The sequence below is a fragment of the Hemitrygon akajei genome, chromosome 8, assembly GCF_048418815.1.
Source record: "Hemitrygon akajei chromosome 8, sHemAka1.3, whole genome shotgun sequence".
In the NCBI taxonomy this organism is placed as follows: domain Eukaryota; kingdom Metazoa; phylum Chordata; class Chondrichthyes; order Myliobatiformes; family Dasyatidae; genus Hemitrygon; species Hemitrygon akajei.
Genome location: NC_133131.1, coordinates 93,208,465 through 93,225,372, shown reverse-complemented (window position 1 = coordinate 93,225,372; position 16,908 = coordinate 93,208,465). Strand labels below are relative to the sequence as shown.

The 16,908-nt window shown below is 41.0% G+C and overlaps 1 protein-coding gene across 1 annotated transcript in view; it reads right to left on the bottom strand.

Annotated features, from left to right (window-relative positions):
* Positions 1-16,908, bottom strand: part of LOC140732532 (collagen alpha-1(XXVIII) chain-like) — a 63,100-nt gene that overhangs the window by 20,719 nt on the left and 25,473 nt on the right. The window contains exons 7-10 of the mRNA XM_073055301.1: positions 15,518-15,562; positions 13,192-13,218; positions 12,065-12,109; positions 1,283-1,327 (exon numbers count right to left, since the gene is read on the bottom strand). Of these exons, the coding sequence (XP_072911402.1) occupies positions 1,283-1,327; positions 12,065-12,109; positions 13,192-13,218; positions 15,518-15,562 (162 nt within the window). The remainder of the gene's footprint in view (positions 1-1,282; positions 1,328-12,064; positions 12,110-13,191; positions 13,219-15,517; positions 15,563-16,908) is intronic.

Here is a 16,908-nt window from a genome sequence, read left to right as displayed (position 1 = left end):
CAATAGCTTTCCTTCTCATCATTTTTACCACCTAAACCAGGCCACTATAATGCAAGCTGCCATAATGCCTGCCTCTCTGCTTAAGTAAGAAAGTTTCCATGTAATGCAATGCATCTGGAGATTGTTGACTTGTAATGTGGTTGAACTGTCAGGCTGATGACGTAAGGAGGAATGATCACACTGCCTCAATAATCAAGACTCACACCAACTGTTTTCTCCACCCAAGTGGCTTGAGAACAAATTGAGGCCCATTTCCTTTAGGATTGGATTGTCATAACATCATACACCAAACAAAACAGCCACTAACTATCTTTTTTGTGTTTATCTGATGGGGACCTTGCAGTTAATGACTTCACCCTTGAATACAATTTTGAGCATAGAAAGAAATGGCTTAATTTGATTCCAAAAAAAATTATTTCTTCAAGGAGATACCTTCCTCATCTTCCTCTCTGGATTAATAACAAATGATTCATAAAATGGCAAAATAGTGTAAAGCTCCATCTCCCATTGAACCATTAATGTTGTTGAAATATGTTTGATTCTGAAGGGCCTTGTCATCATAAGGATTTTCCCCTTATGTGGAGATCCAGAAGTAGGCACATTTTTTTGAAAAAAGTCTTGACCATTTTAAAATGAGGGAGAATTCATTCTCATGTAAGTCCCATGACTGTTTTGAATTGTCTGACTCGGAGAGCTCTATAGCCTGCGTCACTGAAGTGGAGATTGACAGATAATTGGAGAACAGTGAAGTGTGATAAGGAATCAAGTGGAAAGTACATTTGGGGCCAAGACAAGATTAACTAGGATCTTGATGAAGATTAGAATGGGTTATATGAAACAGTCAGACTATACTAGTCTCTTTTACTTAGAAATAATAGGAAGCCTGAGGAAATGGCAGGTTAAAGAATCACTTAAATACTTCACTCATTTCCATCTTATTTTAAACTTTGTCTTGAAAATCAAAACTAATTTCTACTCACCAAGGAATTCCCAAAAATGAAGAGACTGAATTATGAGCCTAATCCAACCTGTGATCGTCATCACATTTATGGAGTGCAGCTTGCTCATTGTCCCTGTCCTGACCTAGATGCAATGTAGTCTCTGATATTTCCAATAAGATGGTGGGGAGAGATCCCATTACTTAAGATACCTATTAATTCTTCATCAATAATGAAAATAAAAGTATTATCAAAATTACAAACACAGCCATAATGAATAAATATAATTAATTTGATTGTTGTGTTTGAAACTGGGAACTGACATATCATGAATGTTCCCTTACCGGTGGTCCTCTTTGTCCATTTGGACCTGGTGGCCCTTCAGGACCCTAGAAGAACAATGACAACATCAGTAAGCTTCACAGGCAAATATATTAATTAGAGATCATACTTGATGAACTGTCAATACCCAAAGCATGTGTGAACTGCTTGGAAAGGAATGCAAAAATTAAACAGTGCATTCTAAATTAGTGCCATCATTTTGAGCTTAAGAAAGCAGAAGCATGTTAAGTTTCATTGAAGTTTGCAGGTTATTTACTCTGTTCAACATTTTTCTATTCTGTGAGGGGAAATGTGAAGTGCTGCACTTTGGTAAGAAGAGAAAAACACACAAGTGTTTTAAAATGATGATGAAATAGTAAATACTCATCCATAAAAGTAGGTGTGTTTCTTCAGTAAGTAGGTGGAGGTAGCAGCTAGGGATAACATACTAGTCCAATAAAGAAAAATTCAGAAGAATCAGAAACGTATGATTCTGAGATGGGCTGACAGGATAGAAACAGAGAAGCTGTTTTCTCCTTGTAGGATTTGGAGGATAATCACAAGGCAGAGGTCAACCACCCATGTATAAAATGACAAGCAATTTCTTTATGTACTGTAGATGATTTGAAACTGAGCTTTGACCAGCAACCAATGTCTGGACATCAGAAGTTTGAGAGGAGGAGATTTCACTTGGGTCCAATGCCAGAGGAGGAAGAGGCAGCAGCAGGTCACGGCAGACTAATAGAGCTTTAGCCAGCGACCAATCCATGTTTGAGATTGATTAGCAAGAGCAAATTAAAGGAAGGCAGGGGCAAATGCAGCGGCCGTTGTCTGAGTGGACGGAGTCAGAGTGGTGATCTTGAGGCTTTAGATCTTCGAGGCTCCAGTCAGAGAAAGCAAAGAAAAGCTCTAGGTTAAGTTTATTTTCCATCCCTTCCTTTTAACTGCTCAGCTAGGACAGTGGAGATACAGTGGAATGCTCCTCTTGTGGGATGTGGGAAGGCAGGGAGACCTCCAGTGTCCCTGACCACTACAACTGCAAGAATGCATTCAGCTGCAGCTTCTAACAAACTGTGTTAAGGAGTTGGAGCTGGAACTGGATGAACTTCTGATCATTCAGGAGGCTGAATGAGTAATAGATAGGACAGATAGAGGTAGTTACACCTAAGGCGCAGGACACAGGAAACTGGGTGACAGTCAGGAAGGAGAAAGGAATTAAGGTGCCAGTGCAAGCAGCCCTGTGGCCATCCCCCTCAACAACAAGTATATCACTTTGGATACCATTTGTGGGGGGGGAGGGGGTTGGGATTTGACCTAACAGAGGAAAGTCACAGTGGTCGGGCTTTGGGCTCTGAGTCTGCCTCCATGACTCAGAAGGGAAGGGGAGTGGGTGAAGGGACATGCTGTAGTGATAGAGGATTCATTAGTTAGGAGAATGGACAGGAGGATCTATGGGTGAGGATGAGATTCCCAGATGGTATGTTGCCTCCGGGGTCCAGGATAACTCGGAACGAGTCCTCAGCCATGACTTCTGGCTGTTCACTCTCTCACTTAAGAAACAGCCAGAAATCGTGGTCCATGTAGGTACCAATGACATGGGTAGGACAAGTGATAAGGTTCTGCATAGGGAGTTCAGGGACTTATGTGCTAAGTTAAAGGCAGGACTTCCAGGCTTGCAATGTCTGGATTGCTACCCATGCCACATGCTGGAGAGGCCAGAACTAGGAAGATTATACAGTTTAATACATGGTTAAGGAGTTGGTGTAGGAGGTTTTTGAGGGATAGAGAGCATGTCGGTAGGGTTAGTACTTTGCTCTGGGTGTCGGATATGGGAGTCTAGGGAATCTTCCAGTCTCCCAGATGGCCACATCTGAGCCAGGTGCACCGAGATGCAGCTCCTGAGAGACTGTGTTAGGGATCTGGAGCTGCGGTTCGACGACCTACAGCTTATTAGGGAGAGTGAACAGGAGATAGAGAGGAGCTACAGGGAGCTAGTCACCCCAAGGCTGCAGGAGTCAGATAAGTGGCTGACAGTCAGGGAAACGAGGGAAAGAGTTCAGATGATAAAGCGCACCCCTGTGGCCATCCCCCCCCCCCCCCAATAATTGTTATCTTGTTTCAGATACAGTTGAGGGGGATGACCTGACAGAGAACGACCATAGCGATCGGGTCTCTGGCACTGAGCCTGGTTCCCTGGTGTAGAAGGGAAAGAGGAAGATGAGAAATGCCGTAGTGATAGGGGATTCCATAGTGAGGGGAACAGACAAGAGGTTCTGTCAGCCTGATAGAGATACCCGTTTGGTATGTTGCTTCCCAGGTGCCAGGGTACGGGATGTCTCGGATCAGGTACAGAGTATTCTGAAGGGAGAGGGTGACCAGCCAGAAGTCTTGTTACATGTTGGTACCAATGACATAGGTAGAAAAAGGGACGAGGTCCTGAAGAAAGAATTCATGGAGTTAGGTAGGAAGCTTAAAAGCAGGACCTCAAGGGTAGTAATCTCGGGATTGCTGCCTGTGCCACGTGCTAGTGAGTGCAAGAATAGCATGATCAGGTGTATTAATGCGTGGCTGAGAGACTGGTGTCAGGGGCAGGGCTTCAGATTCCTGGATCACTGGGATTTTTCTGGGGGAGGTACGACCTGTACAAAAAGGACGGGTTACACCTGAACCCAAAGGGGTCCAGTATCCTAGCAGGTACATTTAATAGAGCTGTTAGGGAGGGTTTAAACTAATTTGGCAGGGGGATGGGAACCGGAGTGATAGGGCTGAGGAAGAGGATAACAGAAATAAGTCAAAGATAGCATGCAACAGAGATTATACAAATGTAGATAGAACAGACAAGAGGTGAGGCTTAATCAAAGCCAGTGGCATGAATTACAGGACAATAGAGGCATGGTGCACTTAAAACAGAAAGCAACAAATACTGGACTGTGAGTGTTGTATTTGAATTCACGTAGCATAAGAAATAAAATGGACTATCTTGAAATTCAGCTACAGATTGGCAAGTATGACATTGTGGCCATCTCTGAAACTTGGCTAAACGATGGCTGCCATTGGGAGCTGAACATCCGAGGATATACAGTGTATCGCAAAGATAGGTTAGTTGGCAGAGGGAGCGGTGTGGCTCTGCATTTAAGAAATAATATTAAATCATTGGAAAGAGATGACATAGGATTAGAAGGTGTAGGGTCTGTATGGGTTGAGTTAAGAAATGGCAAGGGTAAAAGGACCCTAATGGCAGTTGTATACCCCCCTCCAAACAGCAGCCGGGATGTGGATTACAAATTACAGCAGGAGATAGAAAAGGCACATATGTCAGAAAGGCAATGTCATGATAATCACTGGGGATTTTAACATGGAAGTGAATTGGGAAAACCAGGCCAGTACTGGACCTCAAGAGAGAGAACTTGTAGAATGTCGAAGGGATGGCTTTTCAGAACAGCTTGTTGCTGAGCCCACTAGGGGATTGGCTGTGCTGGATTTGGTGTTGTGCAATGATCAGGAGGTGTTAAGACAGCTTAAAGTTAAGGAACGCTTAGGGAACAGTGATCACAATATGACCGAGTTCAGTTTGAAATTTGAGAGGGAAAATCTAATGTGTCGGCATTTCAGTGGAATAAAGGAAATTTCAATGGCACGAGAGGGGAACTGGCTGAAGTTGACTAGAAAGGGACATTTGCAGGAAGGACAGCAGAGCAGCAATGGCTGGAGTTTCTGCGAAAAATGAGGGAAGTGCAAGACAGATATATTCCAAATAAGAAGAAATTTTCAAAGGGAAGAAGTACACTACCGTGGCTGACAAGTGAAGTCAGAGTCAAAGTAAAAGCAAAAGAGAAGCCAGAGTTAGTGGGAAGATAGAGGAATGGGAGCTTTTAAAACTTGCAGAAGGAAACTAAGAAGGTCATTCGGAAAGAAAAAATTAATTATGACAGGAAGCTGGTGACTAATATCAAAGAAGATATTAAAAGCTTTTTTAAGTATATAACAGGTAAAAGAGAGTCGAGGTTGGATATAGGACCTATACTAAATGACACTAAATATTGTAATGAAAGATGCAGAGAAGGCAGAGGAACTGAATGCATATTTTGCATCCGTCTTCACAGTGGAAGACGTCTGAAGTATACCGGACATTCAAGAGTGTCAGGGAAATGGGGTTTATGCAGTGAAAATTACAACTGAGGAGGTCCTCAGGAAGCTTAATTGTCTGAGTTTGGATAAATCTCCTGGACCTAATGGAATGCACCCTCGGGTTCTGAAGGAAGTAGCTGGAGAGATTGCAGAGGCGTTAACGATGATCTTTCAAGAATTGATAGATTCTGGCATTGTACCAGATGACTGGAAAATTGTAAATGGTACTCCACTATTCAAGAAGGGTGGGAGGCAGCAGAAAGGAAACTATAGACCTGTTAGCCTGACATCAGTGGTTGGGAAGTTGTTAGAATCAATTGTTAGGGATGAGATTATGACGTATCTGGAGGCACATGACAAGTCAGCATGGTTTCCTGAAAGGAAGATCCTGCCTGACCAACGTATTGCAATTCTTTGAGTAAATTACAAGGAGGTTAGACAAAGGAGATGCAGTAGACATGGTGTACTTGGATTTTCAGAAAGCCTTTGACAAGATGCCGCACATGAGGCTGCTTGGCAAGATAAGAGTCCATGGAATTACAGGAAAGTTACTAGCGTGGGTGGAGCTTTGGTTGGTCGGCAGAAAACAGAGAGTGGGAATAAAGGGACCCTATTCTGGCTGGCTGCCAGTTACCAATGGAGTTCCACAGGGATCGGTGTTGGAACCGTTACTTTTTACGATGTATGTGAATGATTTGGACGACGGTATTAAGGGATTTGTGGCTAAATTTGCCAATGATACAAAGATAGGTGGAAGAGTGGGTAGTGTGGAGAAAACAGAGAGCCTGCAGAGAGACTTAGATCATTTAGGGGAATGGGCAAAGGAGTGACAAATGAAATACAGTGTTGGAAAGTGTATGGTCATGCACTTTGGTGGAAGAAATAAACAGGCAGACTATTATTTAGATGGGGAGAGAATTCAAAATGCAGAGATGCAAAGAGACTTGGAAGTCCTTGTGCAAGATACCCTAAATGTTAATCTCCAGGTTGAGTCGGTGGTGAAGAAGGCGAATGCAATGTTGGCATTCATTTCTAGAGGTATAGAATATAAGAGTCAGGAGGTGATGTTGAGGCTCTATCAGGTATTCGTGAGATCACACTTGGAGTATTGTGTGCAGTTTTGGGCTCCTTATTTTAGAAAGGATATACTGACATTGGGGCGGGTTCAGAGAAGATACATGGGAATAATTCCAGGAATGAAAGAGTTACCATATGAGGAACATCTGGCAGCTCTTGGGCTGTATTCCCTGGAGTTCAGGAGAATGAGAGGGGATCTCATAGAAACATTCCAAATGTTAAAAGGCCTGAACAGATTAGATATGGCAAAGTTATTTCTCATGGTAGGGGATTCTAGGACAAGAGGGCATGACTTCAGGATTGAAGGATGTCCTTTTAGAACTGAGATGCAAAGAAATTACTTTAGTCAGAGGGTGGTAAATCTGTGGAATTTGTTGCCATGAGCGGCTGTGGAGGCCAAGTCATTGGGAGTATTTAAGGCAGAGATAGATAGGTTCTTGATTAGCCAGGGCATCAAAGGGTATGGGGTGTAAGCAGGGGAGTGGGATGACTGGATGAAGTGGATCAGCCCATGATTGAATGGTGGAGCAGACTCGAATGGCCTACTTCTGCTCCTAAATCTTAGGGTCTCATAAGATTGTTGAATCATTGGACTCTCTTTCAGTGAAGGTGGGACCTGGACAGAATGGACAGTTTACACATGAACTGGATGGGGACTAATATCCTAGTGGGAAGGTTTGTTAATGCTGCATGGTGGGGTTTAAACTAGAGTTGCAGGGGGATGGAAACCAGAGTGCCAGAACAGTTAGTGGTGATGTTAGTGTGGAGGCAGATGCTGATAAGACCTCAGACAAAGTCAGGAATCAATAGGATGAGCATGGTGTGACTACTGTCCTGAACTCATATCTCAGTGCAAGAGGTATCATAGGAAAAGCAGATGAGCTCAGGACATGGATCACCACCTGGAATTATGATGCGGTTAGTGAATTAGTGTGATTTGGTTGCAGGAGGGGCAGGACTGGCAGCTCAATATTCCTGGGTTCTGTTGTTTTAGATTTGACAGAGCGGGAGGGATTAAAGGAGAGGGGTGGTGTGACTAGTCAGGGAAAACGCCACAGCAGTGCTCTGTCAGGACAGACTAGAGAGCTGGACTAGTGAAGCATTACGGGTGGAACTGAGAAATAAGAAAAGAATGACCATGCTTACGTGGCTCTATTACAGACCACTTAACAGTCCCAGATACTTAGAGGAACTAATCTGTAAAGAGATCACAGACTGTTGCAAGAAACACAAGGTTGTTAAAGTAGGTGATTTTAACTATCCCATACTTAAAAGAACTAGATGGGATAGATTTTGTCAAATGTGTTCAGGAAAGTTTCCTTCATCAGCATGCAAAAGTCTCAATGAGAGAGTGCGTGATACTTTAACTGAGACTGGGCAGATGACAGAAGTTTGTATTGGGGAGCAATTTGCATCTAGTGACTACAATGCCATTAGTTTCAAAGCAAATATGCAAAGAGATAGCACTGGCCCAATAGATAGGTAGGGAACCTTGGTATCAGCAAACTTTAAAAAGGCTCTAAACAGAAACCAGGAAATGATAGGCCACTGAGTCTGACATCACTTGTGGGAAAGCTATTGGAAAGTATTCCAAGAGACCAGATAGACAAGTATTTGGATAGACATGGGGTGATTAAGGATAGCCAGCATGGCTTTGTGCGTGGTAGGACATGTCTAACCAATCTCAAGAGTTTTTCGAAGAAATTACCAGAAAAGTGGATGTTGTCTACATGAACTTCAGTAAGGCATTTGACAAGGTCCCACATGGGGGGGCTGGTCGAGAAGGTTCTATCATTTGGCATTGAGGATGCGCTAGTAAATTTGATTAGACATTGGCTTTGTGGGAGAAGGCAGAGAGTGGTAGTAGAGGGTTGCTTCTCTCACTGGAGGCCTATGACCAGTGCGTGCGCAGGGTCCTTTGTTGCTTGTCATCTATATCAATGATCTGGATGATAACGTGGTTAACTGGATCAGCAGATTTGCAGATGACACAAAGATTAGGGTTGTAGTGGACAGTGAAGGAGGCTATCATGGCTTGCAGAGGGATTTGTATCATCTGGAAAAGCAGGCTGAAAAATGGCAGATAGAACTTAATACAGATAAATGTGAGATTTTGCACTTTGGTAGGACCACCAGGGCAAGTCTTACACAGTGAATGGTAGGGCACTGAGGAGTGTGGTAGAACAAAGGGATCTGGGAATACAGGTTCATAATTCATTGAAATTGGTGTCGCAGGTAAATAGGGTTGTAAAGGAAGCTTTTAGCATATTGACCTTCATAAATCAATGTATCGAGTACAGGAGATGGGATGTTATGTTGAAATTGTATAAGACATTGATGAGGCCTAATTTGGAGGATTGTGTCACCTACCAACAGGAAAGATGTAAACAAAGCTGAAAGAGTGCAGAGAAAATTTACAAGAATGTTGCCGAGTCTGGAGGACCTGAGTCATAAGGAAAGATTGAATAGGTTAGGTTTGTATTTAGAACATAGAAGACTGAGTGGACATTTGTTAGAGGTATACAAAATTATGAGGGATATAAATAGGGTAAATGCAAGCAGGTTCTTTCCACTGAGGTTGGGTGGAACTGCAACCAGAGGTTATTGCTTGAGGGTTAAAAGTGTAAAATTTATAGGGAACATGAGAGGAAACTTCTTCACTCAGAGGATCGTGAGAGTGTGCAATGAGCTGCCAGCGCAAGTGGTGGACACAAAGTCGATTTCAACAATTAAGAGCAATTTGAGTAGGTACATGGATGGGGATATGGAGGGCTATGGTTCGGATGGAGGTCCATGGGACAAGACATGGACTGGATGGGCCAAAGGGCCAGTGTCTTTAATGTAATGTTCTATGACTCTTAGCGAGATTTATACCACCTAAAAAAAGGGAGCTCCGCAGGACAGGACAGACAAGGTACTCAGGTAGTAAGAAAGGCCTATTCAGACAGACCATAAGGGGTTAGGTAGCACTGGGACTAATGCAACTATCAACAGATTGCTAGTCCATCTCCACAGTGGTCTATATGAGCTTGGTTTCAACATTTAAGAGGTTTGGATGGGTACATGGTTGGTAGGGATATGGAGGGTTTTTGTCAAGGTGCAGGTAATTGGGAGGAGGCAATTTAACTGTTTTCAGCATGGACTAGATGGACCGAAGCACCTGTTTCTATGCTGTACTTCTCTATGGTGTGGCACGTGGCCAAGCGATTAAGGCATCAGTCTAGTGATCTGAAGGTCGCTAGTACGAGCCTTAGCTGAGGCTGCATGTTGTGTCCTTGAGCAAGGCACTTAACCACACATTGCTCTGTGACGACACCAGTGCCAAGCTGTATGGGTCCTAATGCCCTTCCCTTGGACAACATTGGTGGCGTGGAGAGGGGAGACTAGCAGCTTGGGCAACTGCAACCTTGCCCAGGCCTCAGTCATCATCAAAAATCGACGGACAGCCAAAATATACTAGTACTTCTCTATGACTCTAAATTATTGGTACTTTCTTACTCAATTATTGAGTAAACTTAAGGTTGAAACAAATATTCGGAGAATATAGGAATCAAACAGGAGAACAAAATTGAAGCACAGGATCAGATATAGCATTAGGTAGGTGATCAAAGAACTAATAACCAGAAATCTTCTCAAATATCAAACCAGGATAGACCTATTTTTACATCCAAACATTCTAGAAATACATTCTAAGAGAGGTGTGTGTGTGTGTGTGTGTGCGCACGTGCGTGCGCGTGCGTGTGTGTGTGCGTGTGTGTGTGCGCATGTGTGTGTGTGCGTGCGTGCGTGTGTGCGTGCTCGCCACTCCCCACAGTTATTTGGGTCATCAGTTACTCAGAGCAGCCATTTCATTGGGAGGACTCAAAGAACAATAACGAATTGATTTATTTGTGACACCACCACTTAATTGTGACAGGAGACTGTTGCCGAGCTCATGTCAGTTGCATGCATGTGTGGCTGTTAAACATTATGCATTGCTTACAGCGAACAGTTTTTAAATAACATCAGTTGCATGTTTGTGCTCGGAAAGCAGTGATTTTTTTATCACTGAATATTGGCTTGAAATAAGTAGTAAGACAATTCAGGATTGTTTTGCTCACTATGGTTTCCAGCATTCAGTCTTAGAGTTGTTAGAAAAGGCTGGGAGTGAAATTTTAACTGTTTCACTACTTCAACAAGTTAAGAACTATGGAGAATTTGACGGTATTGACAATCATCGTAAATGTTACAATGAAAATGAAGATTTGGAGGACAGAATCTTTGATAGCATTGTATGAAGGCAGTCCATTATCTGCACTAGATAATGCCAATTTTGTTCCTCTGTCAATAACTATTAGGAGCTAATACAGTTTTATAGCACTGTACTGCTATAAGCAGTGTTCTAATTTGTTCTGAATTTCATTTCAATACAGAATTTATTACTCAGTTTGTGCTTTTCATACTGTTTAACTATTTCCATGAAACTTCAGCTAATTGATTCAGAGTGCATTAATCTAGTAGTCAGTCCCAAGTTGCTTCAAAAGAGAGCAATCAGATAAATTTTTGAGATATTATAAGGAGATTATAGATCTAAGAAATGGCTAAAATCATGAAATAATTATAGGGCATTAGTTTTAAAACAATAAGAAAAAATCATCTCACTTAGAACAAATTTTAGACTTTGGTTAAGAACCAAATATTTCTACCATATCTTTTGATTAGGGAACATAGAAATGTGTTCCACAACATATTTCCTGCATGGTCACTGTTGGAGTATGGGTGCAAAACACATAGCAGCGTAGCTATGCAGCTGTATTATTTTTAGTGATTTTAGTTGAGTACTGGAGTACCATCAATACTTGGTTGAAGTGCTCATTTAAATAAGGGATGCCATCAGAGATACAGAACATTTTTCCACTCTTAGGCACTCAGTTATAGCATTATTTAGCACCATTCTCTATATTCCACCCAAAATAAAATCTACTTCCAGCTCAGTGTTAGAATGATATTCTTTATTATTTTAGTTTTCAATTTATGCATCAGCTATTCTGTGATTCTTCTGAGAATGATTATAAATATGGTCATAACTAGTGATAAATTAGAAAAAACTGAATTTTGGAACTTAGATTTTGATTATGACTGCCCAAGTTCAATTTACATGGCACCTAAATGGCAGCTGATAGAATTATTTTCCCATTGGGTTCCGAGTTAGACTGTGTAAATTATGGTCAGTTATTTAAGCAATCTGCTTTGGGCTGAGAAAAGGCACTGCCAAAAATGTGAATTTCACTACATTATTCCCATACCACAAATTCCTATTCTCAGTCATTCCCGGGGAAGGTGTGTTGATCATATATTTGGAACTGGGACCTGTTAGCATGTTGCTTCAAGGAAAGGATGGGGGATGGTGGAGGGAGTGAGGAGAGGCAAAGGTTAAAATAAGTTTCATACATGCAATTAAAGTTATAGAAAAATTGTTGAGTTATAGAAATTACAGTACAGGAACTCAATATTGCTGTTGTGACTGGCACTTTTTGAACGCAAGCTCTTAACTTTTAATAAAGAAAATAGGTTAAATAAACATTTCAAAAGCTATCACAGCAATGTAAAAAGATACCTACACTTTCACCTTTTATTCCTGGGAACCCACATTCTCCTTTCGAGCCCTGCACAGGGAATAATAATAATAAAAAGGAGCTACAATTTGAAAATTTGAATACAATGTTAAACCAGCCAATATTTATCTCTTTGAACAATTGAATAACCTTTGTTTTCATTGTTGTTCATTGCTTCAAAGGTTGAAGGTTTATTTTTAAGTTAAATATTCAAAATAAACATAGAAACTAGCTACCAACAAATCTAGTCAATAGTACTAGCATTTATTTCACTCAGTTTTGTAAGATTAAATTCCCTCTGTGAACCATATCTTTTAGTCTACCATGAAACCCCGGAATTCACCAACACAACTTTCATTTCTCTCCACACAACTAACTTGTTCTGATTTCCATTCCGAATTTCTTACATTTAGTCCAATGTCTATTATCTCTGAATCTATACTCCTTTATAGTGAAAAGCAATCTGTTTCCATATACTTTGTCAAGTCATTTCAGAATTTTAAGCATACATATTATTCTGCCCCACTATCTGCCTTCTTCTTTGCCAAGCTTATTTTGATGTAATTTTCTGAGAGATATTGACAATTCAGCAGATTTCTGAAATATAATTAAATTCCTGGAAATTTTCTTCCACATCTCCTTCAGGAGTTTGCTAGACATTCATATGAGTGTCCATGAATTCTCTTCCAGTAGTTTAATTTAAATGAGATTTCCCTCCTTAAATAATCCACCTCCTCCTGCTATCAACCAATAAGAGGTTACTCCTACTTCAAGTGAAATTTAATAGAAAATACTTCATATTCTACTAAAATATTTCTTTATAACTTTCACCCATGTTCTTTGAACTTCATGCAACACCTTTTGTGGAGGAGAGATCCGCATACATGTAACAGAATGATCAGCAAATCATTATCTACCTATTCATTCCTAAAATAGGTCACTTCTACATCTCCAAAGTGAATAATGTTGATACACACAGGCTTTTACCTCCCCTCCGGATTGTTCAGCAATTCAAGTGAATTGCTTTGTTGCTGCAGAGTTTTGAAGATCCATGAAAACAAACCAATGAGAAGGAAGACTCTGCGTTCAGAGTAAAGCATTGTACACTTGAAATTAATGAAAGTATGATCTACCTTGTTTCCTTTGAACCCAGCATCGCCCTATTGGAAATACAAAAAGATTTACAATAATCTGTCAGAGTACCATAGCATTTTCAAGATCAGTTCTAATATTCACGCATTACAAATCCATGAATTATGGTTATTGCTATTTGACAAATTTCAGTTGCAAACACTAAGGGGAAGTATGAAGAAGGTATGGAAAGGTATTGGACTGGTGATCAGTACAGAAGGAATACCAGATGCAATAACACACGGACTTCTCCAAGTGCATTTGAGGAATCAAAATTTGTCTTTTCATCTCTTTCTGTCTGCCAGTTTGGCCCAGAGCAGAACATGTCGTTTGCCTCCACAGTTTCCCTCAGAACATCATGTCAGACCGGAGCCTAAAATCTGTCTCCCACTTCTGGCAAGCCTTCTGCTCCCTCCTCTGCACCTCAGTGAGTTTGTCCTCTGGCTATCACCTGCAGATCAACAGGCAGTCAGAAATAGCCACTCAGCAAGTGGAGAAGTTTCTCCAATGCTTCACCACCTCTAACCCTTCTACATGTTAAAGAACCAGATCTGCCATCTCAGTAGCTGATGGAAGTTTGAGGAGGGCAATGACATGGTCCACCTTGGAGAACCAGTCTACCACTGTCATGACCACCGTGGACCCATCAGAAGGTGGCAAACCTCTGATGAAATCCATGATGATATGGAACTACATGCATCGGAAGACCGTATGGGGCCATAAGAGCCCAGAAGGCCTCTGATGGAGGAACTGGACAGGGCACATTGACAGCAAACAGTAATGACCTGACATGAATCTGCAATCATTGTGGGCCACCAGAACCGATGTAAGAAAATTCAAAGTCCATTGTGCACCTAGATGGCCAGAGAGGGGTGAAGAGTGGGCCCTCTGGAATGCCCCAGAGCTCATGGCCAACAGGTTTCACGTCAGTTGTGTTAGCCGAAGCAGGCTCTTGCTGTAGGGCCTGGCAAATCTGCTTCTCAAGATCCCAGATGATCAGATGAGGATCTGCAAGGATGCTACAATGGGCTGTGAGCTGATCTCCATTGTACCTGGGTCAAACTGTCATGACAGAGCATCCACCTTGGTGTTCTTAGAGCCAGATCGGTGGGAGATGAAGTTGAATTGCTCAGCAAGCTTGACATGGGTTGATTTGTCAGGTCTGTTGTAGGCATGCTAACACTGCTGGGTCAATCGCTGGCTCGCTCATCCTGTCGGGAAATGGAGAGCAGGCTTGACCCAGAAGTAGAGAGGTGAAGACGATTTACCACTGAGCGATAACTTTAATAATAAACTGCAAAATAATAAACCATAAGGGGTCATGAAATGAAACACAACAGGCAATAAAATCAAAGGCAACCAAGTAACTGAAGGCTAGAGGCAACTGGTTGAGGCCGGCTGGTTCAATGGGTGAATCAAGTACTGTGGATGAGAGGTGGGTTTAAATAAGTAGCAGGTGATGAGTGGCAGGTGACTCCTGTTAGCTGGGAGGAGACTGAGAGGAGCCTTCATAAGTAGCCTGGACAAGGAAGATCATGTTGTTTCGGGTGAATAGAAGGAAGGTTCTTTGTTAGTAGGAGAAATTACATATGGAATATAGGAGCCTTGGGAAGTAGCTCAAGGAGAGAGGAATCAAGGTACAACTAAGAAAATAATTAGGTATAGCAATTAAGCCATAACTTTATTGGACTTGACACAAGCTCTTTAGGTTACAAGGCTTGGTTCTAGTAATTGCTATTTTCTTTAGAGACTAATACAAAATGAATGCATAACAGGAACAAAGACTTTAGGATGCAGACGAGTGGATCAAGCTGACAGGGAGAAATAAAGTGTCTGATTCTTTTGTTGAAAATTAATGAGTTTTAAACCAAAATCTAATGATAAATTTAGGCTGGAGCTGAAATCTTCCATCCAGGTTGTAAAATATTTACCCAGAAGGAAAATAACAAAGAGGATTAACTGCGAACCAATAATTCACTGCTGCAGCTCGCAACATTCAAATGGATATAACTTGGTTCTGGCCGATTTAGGTTGTGCTGACACCCTCATATAGCTCTACATTTAATCATTGTAGAACTATGATATTAATGAAGCAAAGGTAAATTGTCTTTATGCTAATATTTTAAAAATAACAGCATCTTGTCAAGCGTTCTTGGATAATCTGAACTGTGGTTATATAGTGATGATATGAGACTGAATCAGCTCAAACTGCGGATTTGTTTAACTTTTCACGTTGATGTAAAGATATACAAATTCCAATAAACAAAATAGACATCCAATCATTTATACGTGTTTACCAAAGCAATACTAAATCAAAAGTGCACTCACCTCTTCTCCAGGAATTCCGGGCTCTCCTTTTAAGCCTCGTGCTCCCTGACAACAAAGAATCAAAAACAACAGTCTGACATATTTTCATTGTTTTAAAATAAGATTTTTAATTTTAAACATTTAGCCATATGTTTGGATAATGTAATATTGCTCAGAATTAATGAAATTAAACAGCTGTATAAATCATAGTTAAATACAGAAATAGATACCAGAAGATAATCAATTACCTGTTTCAGGTGGAATAAAGTATGATGTTAATTGGCTAAATTTACTTAGTTAAAAGGTAATCATTTAATGTATCTTGTACATTGACCAATCAATTCTCCATGATCTTCATTAGCCTTATTCAACTTTCCTCAACTCACAACCCCACCAAACAAATAATCCACTAAACTTGAATTCTTCTTTAGCCATATTAAATTATTTTCTCTCTTAATTGCTCTCCAAAAAAATTCACACATTTTAAATATGATTTTTACTATATATTAACTGTTCCCCTATTTCAGTTCTTATTGAGAGATAGTAGACCACATTCGAGAATGGGACATAATACTGATGTTCTTTCATGCAATGCTGCCTTTAATTTACAAGAAAACTAAACCATTGAGGTGGAGACAACCAAATTTTAGAAACTGATTCGTATCCAAAGGAAACCGCCCTACTGACATTTACTATCTCAAATCACTGCTACTAACGATCGGTAATGCATTGAGCAGCGCAATAGCACTGCAGGTAGTTCAGCTGTTCTCACAACCCCAGTGACACTGGCTCAACCCTGAATGAATATGGTAACAGGAGGAATGTCCAAAGTTTACATAGGTGATACCAACATAAATGCCATCTTCTAATTTACCAGCCACACTACTGTTGATGATGAATCAGCTTACTGGAGTGAGATAGAACATCTCGTTGAGTGGTGCCACAACATCTACTCAATCAGTGCTAGCAAAGCTAAAGAGCTGCTTGTTGTCTTTAGGAAGATGAAGATGTGCAGGTCTACATTGGGAGATAGGGAGTAGATAAAGTCAGCAGCTCTAAATTCCTGGGTGTTAACATATCAATGATATGTCCTGGGCCCAGCACATAAGATACGGTATAATGCCAAGGAAAACCCAACTATAGTGACTAGTTGAAAACAAACTAAAAGATGCTGAGAGGCTAAGTGAGGGAGTATCACACTGTGTGACGCGCTTCCAACTAACCGAATTCCAAATCAAAAAAATGTGTTTAAACCTTTGATACAAGCCAACAGTAAAATCATTTGACTCTTCTGTAATTCATGTAAAACAAATATGAGCAAAGACAAATGTAATTGGATCAAATTCAAACAAGGACGAGTTTGAGCTTGTTCATGAGATCTGCTGTGCTGAACACTGTTGTACTCTCTTAAT